The 12685-nt window shown below is 59.4% G+C and overlaps 2 protein-coding genes across 3 annotated transcripts in view; one reads left to right on the top strand and one right to left on the bottom strand.

Moving 5' to 3' along the window:
- Positions 1-5032, top strand: part of LOC110589785 (major vault protein) — a 23188-nt gene extending 18156 nt beyond the window's left edge. The window contains exons 5-10 of the mRNA XM_044915275.1: positions 192-389; positions 1240-1626; positions 2434-2550; positions 2717-2843; positions 3957-4145; positions 4786-5032. Coding sequence (XP_044771210.1) covers positions 192-389; positions 1240-1626; positions 2434-2550; positions 2717-2843; positions 3957-4145; positions 4786-5004 — 1237 coding nt within the window. The 3' untranslated portion in view covers positions 5005-5032. The remainder of the gene's footprint in view (positions 1-191; positions 390-1239; positions 1627-2433; positions 2551-2716; positions 2844-3956; positions 4146-4785) is intronic.
- A 3875-nt stretch (positions 5033-8907) lies between these two features.
- CDIPT (CDP-diacylglycerol--inositol 3-phosphatidyltransferase) lies at positions 8908-12659 on the bottom strand. Of its 2 annotated transcripts, XM_021700490.1 has the most exons (6): positions 12332-12659; positions 12105-12239; positions 11213-11366; positions 10696-10777; positions 10117-10198; positions 8908-9974 (listed from the first exon to the last, which is right to left on the bottom strand). In XM_021700490.1, the coding sequence occupies exons 1-6, from the start codon at positions 12372-12374 to the stop codon at positions 9829-9831; spliced, it is 642 nt and encodes a 213-aa protein (XP_021556165.1). In that variant the 5' UTR covers positions 12375-12659; the 3' UTR covers positions 8908-9828. The 2 variants fall into 2 exon arrangements, with proteins under 2 accessions (XP_021556165.1, XP_044771042.1); XM_044915107.1 differs by lacking the exon at positions 12105-12239.
- Positions 12660-12685: the final 26 nt, after the last annotated feature.

The raw sequence follows: 12685 nt of genomic DNA, 5'->3' as shown, positions 1-12685 counted from the left end.
GGGACAGGTGACTCTCGGGGGGAGGGGGTCCCGGGGTGGGACAGGTGACTGTCGGGGGTAAGGCGGGGGGGCGAGAGGCCGGCTCTGGGGTGGGGGCCGAGCTGGGAGGGGCCGGTGGGGGTTGAGGTGGGACAGGTGACTAGAGGAGGTGAGGGGCTCTCCATGTGTCTGACTCCCGGCTCCCTCTGCAGTGTGGTCTTTGGGCCTGAGCTGGTGTCACTGGGTCCTGAAGAGCAGTTCACCGTGTTGTCCCTCTCGGCCGGGAGGCCCAAGCGTCCCCATGCTCGCCGTGCGCTCTGCCTACTGCTCGGGCCTGACTTCTTCACAGATGTCATCACCATCGAAACCGCGGACCATGCCAGGCTGCAGCTGCAGCTCGCCTACAACTGGTGAGGGGTGGGGAGGGACCGTGAGCACGGACACCGCCTGCCGCCGTGCTGGGCTTGTCGTGGGGGCAGGATGCCTGACTCTGCCATGGCCAAGGAGGAAAGCCAGTCTGATGCCCAAGGTGGGGGCAGTGACAGGAAGATGCAGACTCCCCTGCTGGGAGCAGGATTTGGTGGACGTGGTTGGAGGAAACCCCCAGCTAAACTCAGCATGTGTCCAGCCAACCACGTAAGGGCAGCTTCTACAGATACGGGCCAGACCCGCCCCGTCGGAGTGGGCACGTGTGGCCCCGTGTTACCGGCCCGCGCCCTGGGGCTCGCTGCCTCGGTCCCAGCCCTGCCGCTTGCTAGCTGTGGACCTGGGCAGGCGACTCGGTGCTTTCCTCAGTTTCCCAATCTGTGAAATGAGAACGGCAACCGTCCACCTCCCGGGGCTCCCGGGGCTGTTGAAAGGGCACGGTGAGGGTTATAGCAGTCCCTGCACGTGGTTAGAGCTGGAGTGGACGCTAGGCTCCACCTCAGCCACCTCTTGGCCCAGTGACCAGGACCGTGAGAGCATAGGCCATGGAGCCACGCTGCCTGCCACATAGCATGTGACTTTGGGCCTGTCCCTTCACCTCCCTGGGCCTCTATTTCCTCGTCTATGACGGGGATAAGGCTCATCGCCACCTCCTAGGGTGGCTGAGAGAAGTAAATGGGACCTCACCTGGGTGCACGGCGGGGACTAATTCTCACTCTCTGTTGAGACCCCGGCCGGTCATGGAGGGTGGGCGTCTGAGTCCTTTTCCGAGATAACGGAGTTGCTGTGTCCTGGAGGAAAATGGCTTCCTGTTCTGGGCCTCTCTGCTCGCAGGCACTTCGGTGTGAGTGACCGGAAGGACCCTGAAGAGACAGCCAGGCTCTTCTCAGTGCCGGACTTCGTGGGTGACGCCTGCAAGGCTATCGCGTCCCGGGTGCGGGGGGCCGTGGCCTCCGTCACCTTCGATGACTTCCACAAGAACTCCGCCCGCATCATTCGCATGGCTGTCTTTGGCTTTGAGACCCTGGAAACCAAGGGGCCGGACGGCAGGGCCCTGCCCCAGCCCCGGGACCGGGCCATCTTCCCCCAAAACGGACTGGTGGTCAGCAGCGTGGACGTGCAGTCGGTGGAGCCCGTGGACCAGAGGACCCGGGATGCCCTCCAGCGCAGTGTCCAGCTGGCCATCGAGATCACCACCAACTCCCAGGAGGCAGCTGCTAAGTAAGTGAAGCCGGGGCGGGGTGGGGGGGCACGCTGCCCATGATGCCCACCGTGGGTCAGACCTCTCCACGGTCCCTCCCTCAGCCCACTGCCGGGACCTGGGTGACCTGGCATCCCCCCACGGCCGGCCTGCTCTCTCCCTTAGCAGATAGTGTGGCCCACTTAAAGGACGACCACGTGCCATCCTGCGCCTGTGACATCTCGCCTTGCTTGTGCTAGAACCCAAACTCGCTTCTGGGGCCTTCCAGGCACCCAGGGGTCCAGCCCTGCCTCCCCCACCTCACCTTCCAGCCTCTCGCCAGGCTCACGTGCTCCGATCCCACCAGCTCCTTTCTGCCCCTCGTTGGCACAGCTGGGTTCCCACCGTAGGGCCGTCTGCCCTGGCCCTTCCCTCTGCCCAGAATGCTCTTCCCCTAGAGCATTCTCCTCCTCTGGCCTCAGCCTGAAGCTCCTTGGAGAGACCCTTTCTTCCTGCCCCAACTGAAACCGAGCCCTCTCTGCTCAGCCATGCTGTCCCTTCACCCATTCTCGGGGAGCTCGTCACTGTCGGAAATCAACCGCGTTCATTTGATTCTCCTGACTGGAAGGCCAGCTGTGTGAAAGCAGGGGCCTCTGTCACGGCCGTGTCCCCCGCCCGCACCGAGAGTCGCTCAGGCTTGCAGCGCGCACGCCCTTCTTCTTCCGTTTGCGGGTTGAGTGCCGCCCGCGGGCGCCCAGCAGATGGGTGGGCCCTGCCCTTGGAGTTCCTGTTGGAGATCTGGCCCCACACCAGCATCTTCCCTGTCCCCTGTCCCCTGTCCCATCCAGGCACGAGGCTCAGAGACTTGAGCAAGAAGCCCGCGGCCGGCTTGAGAGGCAGAAGATCTTGGACCAGTCCGAAGCTGAAAAAGCTCGCAGGGAACTCTTGGAGCTGGAGGCTCTGAGGTGGGTTGAGAACCAGAGGAAAAGAGCGCCAGGCCTCGGAAAAACTGCGGGTGGAGGGAGTGGGGCGCACGTGACACGTGCTGCAGCATTAGCCGGGGGGTTGGGGGGGCAGGGGGAGAAAGGCTTTCTCCTGGGTGTCCCCTGACTCTCCCCCCACCCCCCCCAGCACCGCCGTGGAGAGCACGGGGACTGCCAAGGCGGAGGCCGAGTCGCGCGCAGAGGCCCTGCGCATCGAGGGAGAAGGCTCCGTGCTGCAGGCCAAGCTGAAAGCAGAGGCCTTGGCCATTGAGACGGTGAGTCGAGGGGTGATGCCTGTGGGAGGGCGGGGCCTTGGGGTCTGGAAGAGGCCCCATCACTGCAGTCCCTGAGGGTGAGTAGGATGCCAGGTATCTGAATGTAAAGCCCTAATTAATTATTTGGAGAAAGTGGGAGTGGGGGGAGGGGGAGAGGGGCAGAGGGAGAGAATGAATCTTTTTTTCTCCACATTTAAAAAAAATTTTATTTAAATTCAATTAACATATAATGTATCATTTCAGGGGTATAGGTCTGTGATTCATCAGTCTTCTATAATACCCAGAGCTCACCACAACACATACCCCCCTCAATGTCCATCGCCCAGTTACCCCATCCCTCCAGCAACCCTCAGGTTGTTCCTCAAGATTAAGAGTGTCTTTTGGTTTGTCTCCCTCTCTGGTTTTGCTTTCATCTTTTCCTCTCTTCCCCTGTGATCCTCTGCCTTGTTTCTTAAATCCCGCATATCAGTGAGATCATGTGATAATTGTCTTTCTCTGACTTATTTCACTTAGCATACTACCCTCTGGTTCCCTTCACGGAGAGAGAGACTCTTAAGCAGGCTCCATGCCCAGCTGGGAGCCCCACACAGGGCTGGATCTCACAACCCAGATATCATGATCTGAGCTGAAATCAAGAGTCAGATGCTTAACCAACTGAGCCACCCAAGCGCCCCTATAAAGCCCTACTTAAATACTTTGTGGTTTATAAAGTCCTTTGCCCTGTATCTATTCATTTAATAATCTTCTACCACACCCCGCCCCCCAGGCAGGTATTATGACCTCCATCCTGTGTGTGATATTCGTGCAAATGTTGCCCGGCTCTGGGCTGTTGTATTGTCTTATGCACATGGTCTTATTTAATGCTTGAAATCCCAATAAGGGGGTAACTATTATCTCCGTATGACAGCTGAGGAAACCAAGGCTTAGATTAAGGACTCCCACAGGTCACTAGCTTAAAAGGTAGCCCCGCCAGATTCCACAGCCAATTGACTAGCAGTTTGCAATTCCATGCCTTGGGCCTCTGTTCCCTCAGGCCTGCTGGCTAGGGGGACTTGCTGGGCAGTTCCCAGGGGCCACACAAGGGAAAGAATGCTGCGTTTTCCCCTCTTCCAGGAGGCTGAGCTCCAGCGGGTACAGAAAGTGCGAGAGCTAGAACTGGTGTACGCCCGGGCCCAGCTGGAGCTGGAGGTGAGCAAGGCCCAGCAGCTGGCTGAGGTGGAGGTGAAGAAGTTCAAGCAGATGACAGAAGCCCTGGGCCCCAGCACCATCAGGGACCTCGCAGTGGCGGGGCCAGAGATGCAGGTGAGAGTGGGGAGGGAGCAGGGGAGTGTGTGTGTCTCAGGGCCATACTTGGAACCAAGAAGGCAGCACTGGGGGCGACAGATGTATCTGGAGCGATGTTGGGGGCAGAGGGACGAGGGGAGGTGGAGATGGGACTGTCCTGTATCCCGTGTCCGGTGTCCTCTGTCAGGCAGTGCACTAGCTTCAGCAGGGAGCTGGGAGCAGGGAGCTGACGGTAAGCAGCTGGGCCACCAGTCTGGCCAGTGCTTTGAAGGAAGTGGCTTAGGGTGATGCCGGGTGGCTAAGGGAGAGCCGCTCTGAGGAGGGGCTACTTGAGGTCGATGTGGAGTTGACAGGAGCTTCCTGGGAGAAGGTCAAGGGCACAGGCACAGAGAACAAAACTCAGTGTGCTTAGACACAGAAAGGCCCGGATGGCCACAACCCAGGGTGGCACGGTGAGCGGCTGGAGGCAGGACAGGGGCAGCCGGGCCTCCAGGCTCCCCTGTGCTCCCGGCTCGTTACCCCTGGCCCCCCCCCCCCCCCGGTGAGGACGGCTTGCGTGGCAGCAGCAGTGGCAGATCCATGCGGATGGTGGCCGGGGAGCAGAGAGAAAGGGACAAGGGCCTGACGCTACCTCCTCGCTCCCCTCTTGCTCCTCCAGGTAAAACTGCTCCAGAGCCTGGGCCTGAAATCGACCCTCATCACCGACGGCTCCACTCCCATCAACCTCTTCAACACAGCCTTAGGTCTGCTGGGGCTTGGCTCGGAGGGCCTGCACCCGGCCCAGAAGGCGACTGGCCTGCCGGGCCCCCGGGACAGCTTGCTTCTCCAGCCGGCTCCCGCCCCTCAGGCCCCTGGGGGCAACCACGTCGTACCTTAGCTCGCTGCTGCACTCATGAATAAAGCACTTCTGGGCACTGAAGCAGCCGGGGGTCTGCGTCACCGGGGGGCTTAAGGGATACCCCAGAAATCTCAAGGCAGCTACTAGAGACTGTCCTTTGTTGGCTGGGGAGGAAACTGAGGCAGGGAGAAGACCTCCCTGAAGTCACGCTGCTAGGAATGTGACCCCACAGTCTTAATGGCCAGACTGTCTTTTGGCAGTCAGCCCTCTCGGACCCCAGGCCAGGAGAGGACACCCAGGGGAGAGAACGGCGCCTGCCTAGCCGGCCCCCCCCACCCATAGTTCCTGCACAGGCAGCATCTCTCCTCGCTGCTACGTCCTCCAGCGTCCTCCCCTCCCCACCCCCACCCCTGCAGCGTCCTCCCCTGTTCCCTGCCCCCCAGCACTTGGGAGGGTGCCTGTGGCGCCACCTGCTGGTCACACTGCACACCCGGCCGGCCCGGGCACTTGTCTTTCTGCGGGGACTGCAGCGCGTCCCTGGGCTGGCGGCATGGGCTCTGCAGGAGCCGCTGGAGGGAGGCGTCCCCACAACCAGGGCAGGGGTTGTGGGGCCCTTTTTTGGGGAAGGATCCGGGCAGGATCAAATGCTCCTCCACAAGAGGAGGCTGCATGGAAGCTCTGTGCTGGGGTCCTACTGCTCTTCCTGCCCCGAGGCTGACCCCAGCAGCCTGGTCTCGCTCTGACTTGCACTGTCTTCGCGTGGCCAGAGGCTCGGCTCCGCTCAGGGCCGTGCTGGGGGCCGGGGGCTAACGGCTCCGGGTTGAACGAACAAGCAGGGGAGTCAGCCTGGCCAGCCCTGCTTCCGCCTGCCTGACCTGCATCTTCCCTTGAGAGGTAATTAACGTGTGCGGTACCAGATGCTCATGGCCAAGGGCCTCTGGGGATAGCGGACAGCAAGCAAGGTTGTCCTGGGTGGGCACGTTCCTTCCCGTGGCTGTCCTTCGACCTTGTCCTAATAACCATCCCACCTCTGAAACCTGGGCCCCTGCTGCCTCCCCTTCCCAAACCATTCCTCCAACTCAAGGCTTCAGTGACCTTGACCCCAACCGCCCTCTCAACATTGACACCCACCCTTTCAGTTCAGTCTTGCCCTGTGTTCCAGGTGATTCACTCACCAGAAACCTCCCTCCTTAACTCCACCTCTCCCCTTCCCCGGGGGTGCGGAGCCCCCTCCCTTCTTAAACCAACTACCGCCCTCTCCGTCCGCCCAGGGGAGGTACAACCCACATGCTGACTTGATTCCATTTTAAACTCATGGCAACAAATCTCAAGGGAGACCTAGGGCCTCTGACTCTGCTTCTCCTGCAAGTGTGAGCTCTCGCTCAGAACCACCACGCACACCCCTCCTCCCAGCCACTTGCTCTCACCTCTGAGAGAAAATAGAAGTACACTGGGCAGGAGGCCCCCCTGCTTCCCAGCAGCCCATCTAGCAAACTACCAGCACCCAGGCTCCATCCTGCCTCCCGTTCCCCCTGGGCCCCGCTCCTCCCCTTGGGCTCTAGATGCCGGCGATCTCCCCCAAGTCCACTCCTCCTCCGTGGATCACCTTTCTGGGCCGCACCATCAACTTCCCCCTCTCCAGCTCCCTGTCCCGGGCAGGTGAGCAGCTCCCACGCTCCGGCCACGGAACCAGCACGCAGGCTCTCCCTCAGCCCTGTCTTCCCCCCCCCCCCCCCCCCCCCCCCCCTCTCCTCTCTTTCCTTTGTGGCCACGTTTCTTCGTTTCCATTCCTCATCTCTCCTTATCTTCTCAAACCACTCCAGTTAGCTGCTGTCTCCACCCTTCCTGCCTGGAAACTGCGCTTATCGGCGTCCCCAGGGACATCCCTGGCGCTAGAGCCCGCGCTCGGTGCTCCTCGTGCAGCCTGTCCCGCCACTAGGCACCCACGCTGCCTCCTCCCCACCTCAGGGCCCACGCCTCCGTTTCCCTGGCCCCCTCCACTTCCTCCGCTCTGTCTACACCACAGGTCGCCCGGAACCCTGTCCTTTCTCGGTGACCATCTTGGCCAGTCCCACGGCTTTAGGGCATCTCTAGCCCATGGACTTCCAGTGCGCTTCTCCATCCCTGACCTCACCCCTGAGCTCTGGACTCCTTTCCAGCTGAAGACCTGATGGCTCCCCATAGCTCTCTAGTGGCTGTCCGGCGTGGCCATATGACTTGTTCTAGGCAGTGAAATGCAAGGGGAAGGGACATCACTGTCCTCTTTTCCCTTTTCCACGGTGATGGGCAATGTTCCAAATAGAGGCGGGTCCCAGAGAGGGAAAGGGCAGGAAGCAGAACCACGGATAGCCCCGTAGCAGGAGCGAAAATCTGCACTGGGATCTGGGGAGGGGGGTGTTACCATAGCATAATCTAGCCCACCCTGACCACTACGTGTACCCCCACGAGGTTATGGAATCTAGTAAGGTCATAGGGGAAGCTGTTCTTTATTTTTTAAAAGATTTTGAGAGCGACAGCATGAGCAGGGAGTGGGAGGGAAGGGAAGAGGGAGAGGGAGAAGCAAGCTCCCTGCTACACAGCGCTCCATCCCAGGGCCCTGAAATCATGACCTGAGCCAAAGGCAGATGCTTAACCCATGGGCTGCCCAGATGCCCCTGGGAAACTGTTCTTTAAATTGTACGCATGTGGGGCACCTGAGTGGCTCAGTGGGTTGAGGTCTGCCTTCGGCTCATGTCATGATCCCAGGATCCTGGGATCGAGCCCCCGCGCTGAGCTTCCTGCTCAGTGGGGAGTCTGCTTCTCCTTCTCTCTCTCCCCCTCCTCCTGCTTGTGTGCTCTCTCTGTCAAATAAATAAAATCTTTAAAAGAATAAAATGATAAAGCATACGCATGAGGACAGGCCCGGGACTGACTAGGATGAGGGAGACCAGATACACCTCAGTGATAGGAAGCAGGCTTTGCTGGCCACCGAGTGGGGCTCCAACTCACCCCGGAGCCAGGTTCTAAGCCAGTCCCTTGGTACTAAATTTACCCTCGAAGGTCCCTTAAGTTGCCCGTGAAATACAGAACAGCGTGATCCCTGGTGAAGTTCAACACAGCCCGTTTTTCTCCAGCACGGGAGTAACTGGCTTTTCTTTGGCTGAATGCCAGACAAGGTACTTGCTTTAAGAACCCCTTGCATAGGGGAACCTGGGTGGCTCAGTCGGTTAAGCCGCTGCCTTCGGCTCGGGTCATGATCCCAGGGTCCTGGGATCGAGCCCCGCATCGGGCTCCCTGCTCAGCGGGGAGCCTGCTTCTCCCTCTCCCTCTGCCTACTTGTTCTCTCTCTCTGTCAAATAAATAAATAAATAAAATCTTTAAAAAAAAAAAAAAAAGCTATTACAAGGACGAAATGAGTAACATCTGCAAAGAACCCCCAGCACAGGATCTGGCATATGGGAAGCTGAATATAGTCTTAAAAAGCAAGCTGGTGCCAGACAGCAGAGAAAGCTCAGATGGCAGGGCTAGCTGTTAGGGACAGATGCCCAGAACAAGGTCTACAACACAGTGAGTGCCCCAAAATTGCTTAAGACAGAACAGTGGTTCTCAACATTATGGGGAAGAATCAATCACCTGTTGTTTATTAAAATAGCAACTGGGCCCATCCCTAGGGATGCTAGCTCTCAAGGTCTGGCACAGGGTCCAAGCAGCTGAATTTTTAAGATATAATCCACAGGCGGGACGCCTGGGTGGCTCAGTCGGTTAAGCATCTGCCTTCAGCTCGGGTCATGATCCCAGGGTCCTGGGATCGAGCCCCGCGTCGGGCTCCCTGCTCAGCGGGGAGCATGCTTCTCCCTCTGCCTGCCGCTCCCCCTGCTTGCGCTCTCTCGTTCTGACAAATAAAATCTTAAAAAAAATACTAATCCACAGGTGATCTAAGGACCCACTCTGAGAAACCAACTGATCTGTTCGTGAATTTTATTAAGCGGCTATGATATGCCAGGTTAAGGTTCATCTTCATTGTGGGGATACAGAAGGAACAAGAAGTGTCTGTGCCCTCAGGGAGTTTACATTCTGGTGAGGGTAGAAAATGTGAGGTATGCAAAAAAATGGAGACAGCCAGTGACAATGTCGTAAAGAAGGTGGGCAAAGACAGGGCATCTTGGGTGGCAGGGAGACCCTCTCTCTGAGGTCACAGTGGAATGACAGGGCAGAGCCAGTCAGGAAACAACTAGGAGAAAAGCATCCAGATGGATCTTCCTTTTCCCCCCAGGTCCCCTCAACCAGGCCCTGGTCCAAGAGTATCTCAAAGGAAACCAAGTCCTGGAGAGTGAAGCCCTCTCCCCGCCTCACCACACCCCCTATTATGGAGGTTTTCAGAGCCAGGACTGGACACAGGAGACTGGGATGGGAAAGGATCTACACGCCCCCTTCTCTCCTGGCCGGGGTACCCCAGGCTTCCTGGGGCCAGGGGCACAGCTCTGACTCCCCGCCTTTTGAGAAACCTGGCCCCTACCCCATCTCCCTCACTCAAGTGTCCCTAAAGTCCCAGGCCAAGCCAGATCCCCGGGCTGAGCCAGCAGGTGCGACAATGCCGGGTCCTCAGGCCTCTTGGTGTCCCAGGAGCACTGCTCGTATGGCCGGGGCCTCCCGAGGATCCTTCTTGATTTGAAGTCCAGGTCCTTGGGAATCCCAGGGGTGGGACTGGTCCTCAGGATTTCGGAGAACATGGCATCACCCAGGAAGGCGACCCCCCTTCCCAGCAGGCGAGACAACACATTAGGAAGACGGGAGCCTGGGCCCTCGCAGGAGGGAGAGGGGAGCCGCGCGGCCCAGCGAGACTCCCCAGGGCAGGTGGGCAGCCAGGGGCTGGAGGCTCCGGGGTCACTTCTTCCCGGCTCGGTCTGCCGCATCCAGGGCAGCCATGTTGCGGGCGGCTGTGACCAGGTGGACGACACTGATGAGAGACTTGAGCACCGCGATAGGGGCGGTGATCCAGAGGCCCACTCGGAAAAGACCCACAGAGCCAACTGTGGAAGGGAGCACGGGCGACAGAGACAATGGGATGCAGGTGAGGGAGAGGAGGCCCAGGAGTGTGCAGCCTCCAGGCCACCATCACTGCGGGTGGGCCAGGACGTCCTCCCACGCTCCCGCCAGCCCCTCGCCTCCTACCTGAAGGTCCCTCGGAGAAATGGAACAGGTAGAGAAGGCAGTAGAAGAGCTCATTTCCAGCACACAGGGTAAACAGGGCAGGCTGCAAAAGGGCAAAAGGGTTGCTTAAGCAGTGCCGCCCCTCCCGCCAGCTGAAGGACAGGGGCCAGAACCCTCTGCGGATGGGCAGCAGGGAGGAACCATACCGTACCGGGAAGTAGGAGTGCAGGGGTGAGGTGAGGGTGAAAGAGAAATCTCAGCATACTACTTCTCTCTTTAAAAATCCTTTCAGACGCTATCTGTGCTCCCAGAATAAAGCCCACATGGCCTAAGGCTCGTTGAGAACTGGCTCCGCAGGCCAATCTGGCTTCTCTCTCCCTCCCTCCCTTCTGCTGCCCTCCGTGTAAGTCACGCGGAGCCTCCCCACCGATCCTACCCGCCTTCATGCCTCAGCTTCCAGGCCTCTCTCCCCCGGAGTCTCCCCTGCGTTGGTGTGTCCCTCCTTGTGCTCATGCCTTCTCCTAACCTAGGACCAGGGCTCAGCCCAGGGCTTGGCATAAGGTGAGGGAATAAGGGGAGGGGGGGGCGGGAAATGCTCACTCTGGAGGTGTAGTAGATGCGAAGCACCGGATTTCCAGACAGGTCAATCATCTTGTGACTTGCACTGCCTCGGACCACAGAACTTGGGGAGAAAGCAGGGGGAATCCATGAGCACTCTTTACCACTAAGGTCCATCGAATCCTCCCAGGTAGGTGCTGGGATTGCCTCTGCTGAACAGAGGAGACGGGGCACGAGATGGGGCTCAGCTAAGAACTGAGGTCTTGCCCAAAGTCACACAACTACCTAGCTGGTAATTACCCAGCAGAGTCAGGACTCAAACACGACATTCCAAAGCCCTCAGCCGTTATCTATTTGGAATTCTCGGACTATCCAACAGGACTTTTAGGGATTGCTTAATCCACCCGCGAACAGAGGCTTTGCCCAGGGTCCTTCAACAAAGCAGAGCTAAGAGGGCGACCTCCCAGGAAGTCTGAAGGCTTTCCAGACGCCCTCCATAGAGCCTCACCCCTCCCCACTGTAGTGTCTTCAGCTGGCCAGCACCCCCCGAACTGCAGACCTGTGGAGGTGCAACCAGTGACTGGCCATATCCAGGCTCATGCTGAGCTGGAAGAGAAGGGTGGCCCGTGGGTACAGCAGGGCCAGGTTGACCAGCAGACACATGGTGGAGCAGCGGTCCGTCAGCATGTCCAGCATGGCCCCAAACCGGGTCCCTGAAAAACGGGGGCTGTTAGGTGGGAAGGGGCCATCGGGGGCAGTGGGTCTGTGACAGGAACCATATTTGGCGTGTCATTCTGATGCAGAATCTAGAAGAAGATTGAAAATGTCCACCGTCCACTGCCTGGGGAGGAAAATAGGCTGTTGCTATCTGTGGGGTGTGAGGTCAAGGGGTAGGGGTCACTGAGAGAGGAAATGAGGGGGCATGGGGGCCGGAGTGGGGAATGAGAGAGCTAGCTCTGCGGCTCATCAATCCCAGAACCAAGGGTCCAGGGCTCCAGACAAGCAGACTTCAAGTTTTGGGGGAGGTCTTGCAGGTGGGTTTGGAGAACAGATTAAAAAATTAATTGGCCCTGCAGAAACCATCCTTCTTCCCTCTCCATTCTCCCTCTAAACATGGCTTCTGGAACCCCTATTCCTTGTGCCTGGCACACAGTAGCCCCCACCCCACAACAGCCCCCCAGGAAACACCTGTTGAACGGGTTTTTCTTCAGGGAGACCTCCAGCACTGCCATGTCCAGTCTTGCTACCCCACACCCTGTAAGTTCTTCTCAACAGCAAGCTTAAATCCCTTCTGCTACGAAAGTAGGCCATTCTGTTCTGCTTTCTACAGAGATGGGAGGGACGGGGCCCTCAGGTTCCTGAGTTCCCGCCCGCCCCCAGGTCCTGAGGAGGCAGGAAAAGGGGACAGAGGGTGGTTGGGCCTCAAGGCTGGCTGGGAGGAGGTCTGTCACCTTGATTAAGGGCTCGAGCAGCGTGTCCATCGAAAGCGTCCAGAAGTCCGCTGAGCAAGTAGAAGGAGGAGGCCGTGAGGGGGCAGCAGGGCATGAAGTAGAAAGAAACGATGGCGAAGACAATCCGGGCATAACCTTGGGATGGACGGGGGCAGACAGGGGGATCAGGGACCCTGCCCAAGCCCCCTCGCCCTCCCGCTCGGCCGGGAGCCCCGGGCAGCACTCACCGATGAGGTTAGGCACAAACAGGAAGATATTTTCACCTGGCATCGCGGCGGCCCCCTTGCCGCCCCGGGCCCGATCTGGAGGTGGTAACCGAGTCCCAGCCCCGCCGCGCGGCGTCACCCTCGGGCCCCGCGGATCGGCCGCGTCCACAGCGCGCAGGGCCCCGCCGTCCGCGCCCGGCCCCAGGTGTTAGAGCTCGCAGCCCGCCGGAGCATGGGCCGGCCCCGAAGTGCGTCGGGCGCAGGGGCGCGCACAGCCCGCCCTCCCTGGGGACAGCCCCACCCGCCTCCAGCGGCCGCCCCTGTCGCCCCAGCCGCGCCCGGGCGTGCAAAACTGGAGGGGGGGGGGGGGGGGGG

This window comes from Neomonachus schauinslandi, chromosome 5, assembly GCF_002201575.2.
Source record: "Neomonachus schauinslandi chromosome 5, ASM220157v2, whole genome shotgun sequence".
Taxonomy (NCBI): Eukaryota; Metazoa; Chordata; class Mammalia; order Carnivora; family Phocidae; genus Neomonachus; species Neomonachus schauinslandi.
This window is presented reverse-complemented; position numbering and strand designations above follow the sequence as displayed.

What these genes read in the sequence shown, in the direction of transcription:
- CDIPT (XM_021700490.1), bottom strand. Translation starts at nt 12,374, where the DNA reads ATGCCAGGTGAAAATATCTTCCTGTTTGTGCCTAACCTCATCG. An exon ending in GTTTGTGCCTAACCTCATCG is followed by an intron (nt 12,240 to 12,331) that starts GTGAGTGCTGCC and finishes GTCCATCCCAAG; the next exon opens with GTTATGCCCGGATTGTCTTC. An exon ending in TTTCTCCGAGGGACCTTCAG is followed by an intron (nt 9,975 to 10,116) that starts GTAGGAGGCGAG and finishes TCCCTTCCACAG; the next exon opens with TTGGCTCTGTGGGTCTTTTC.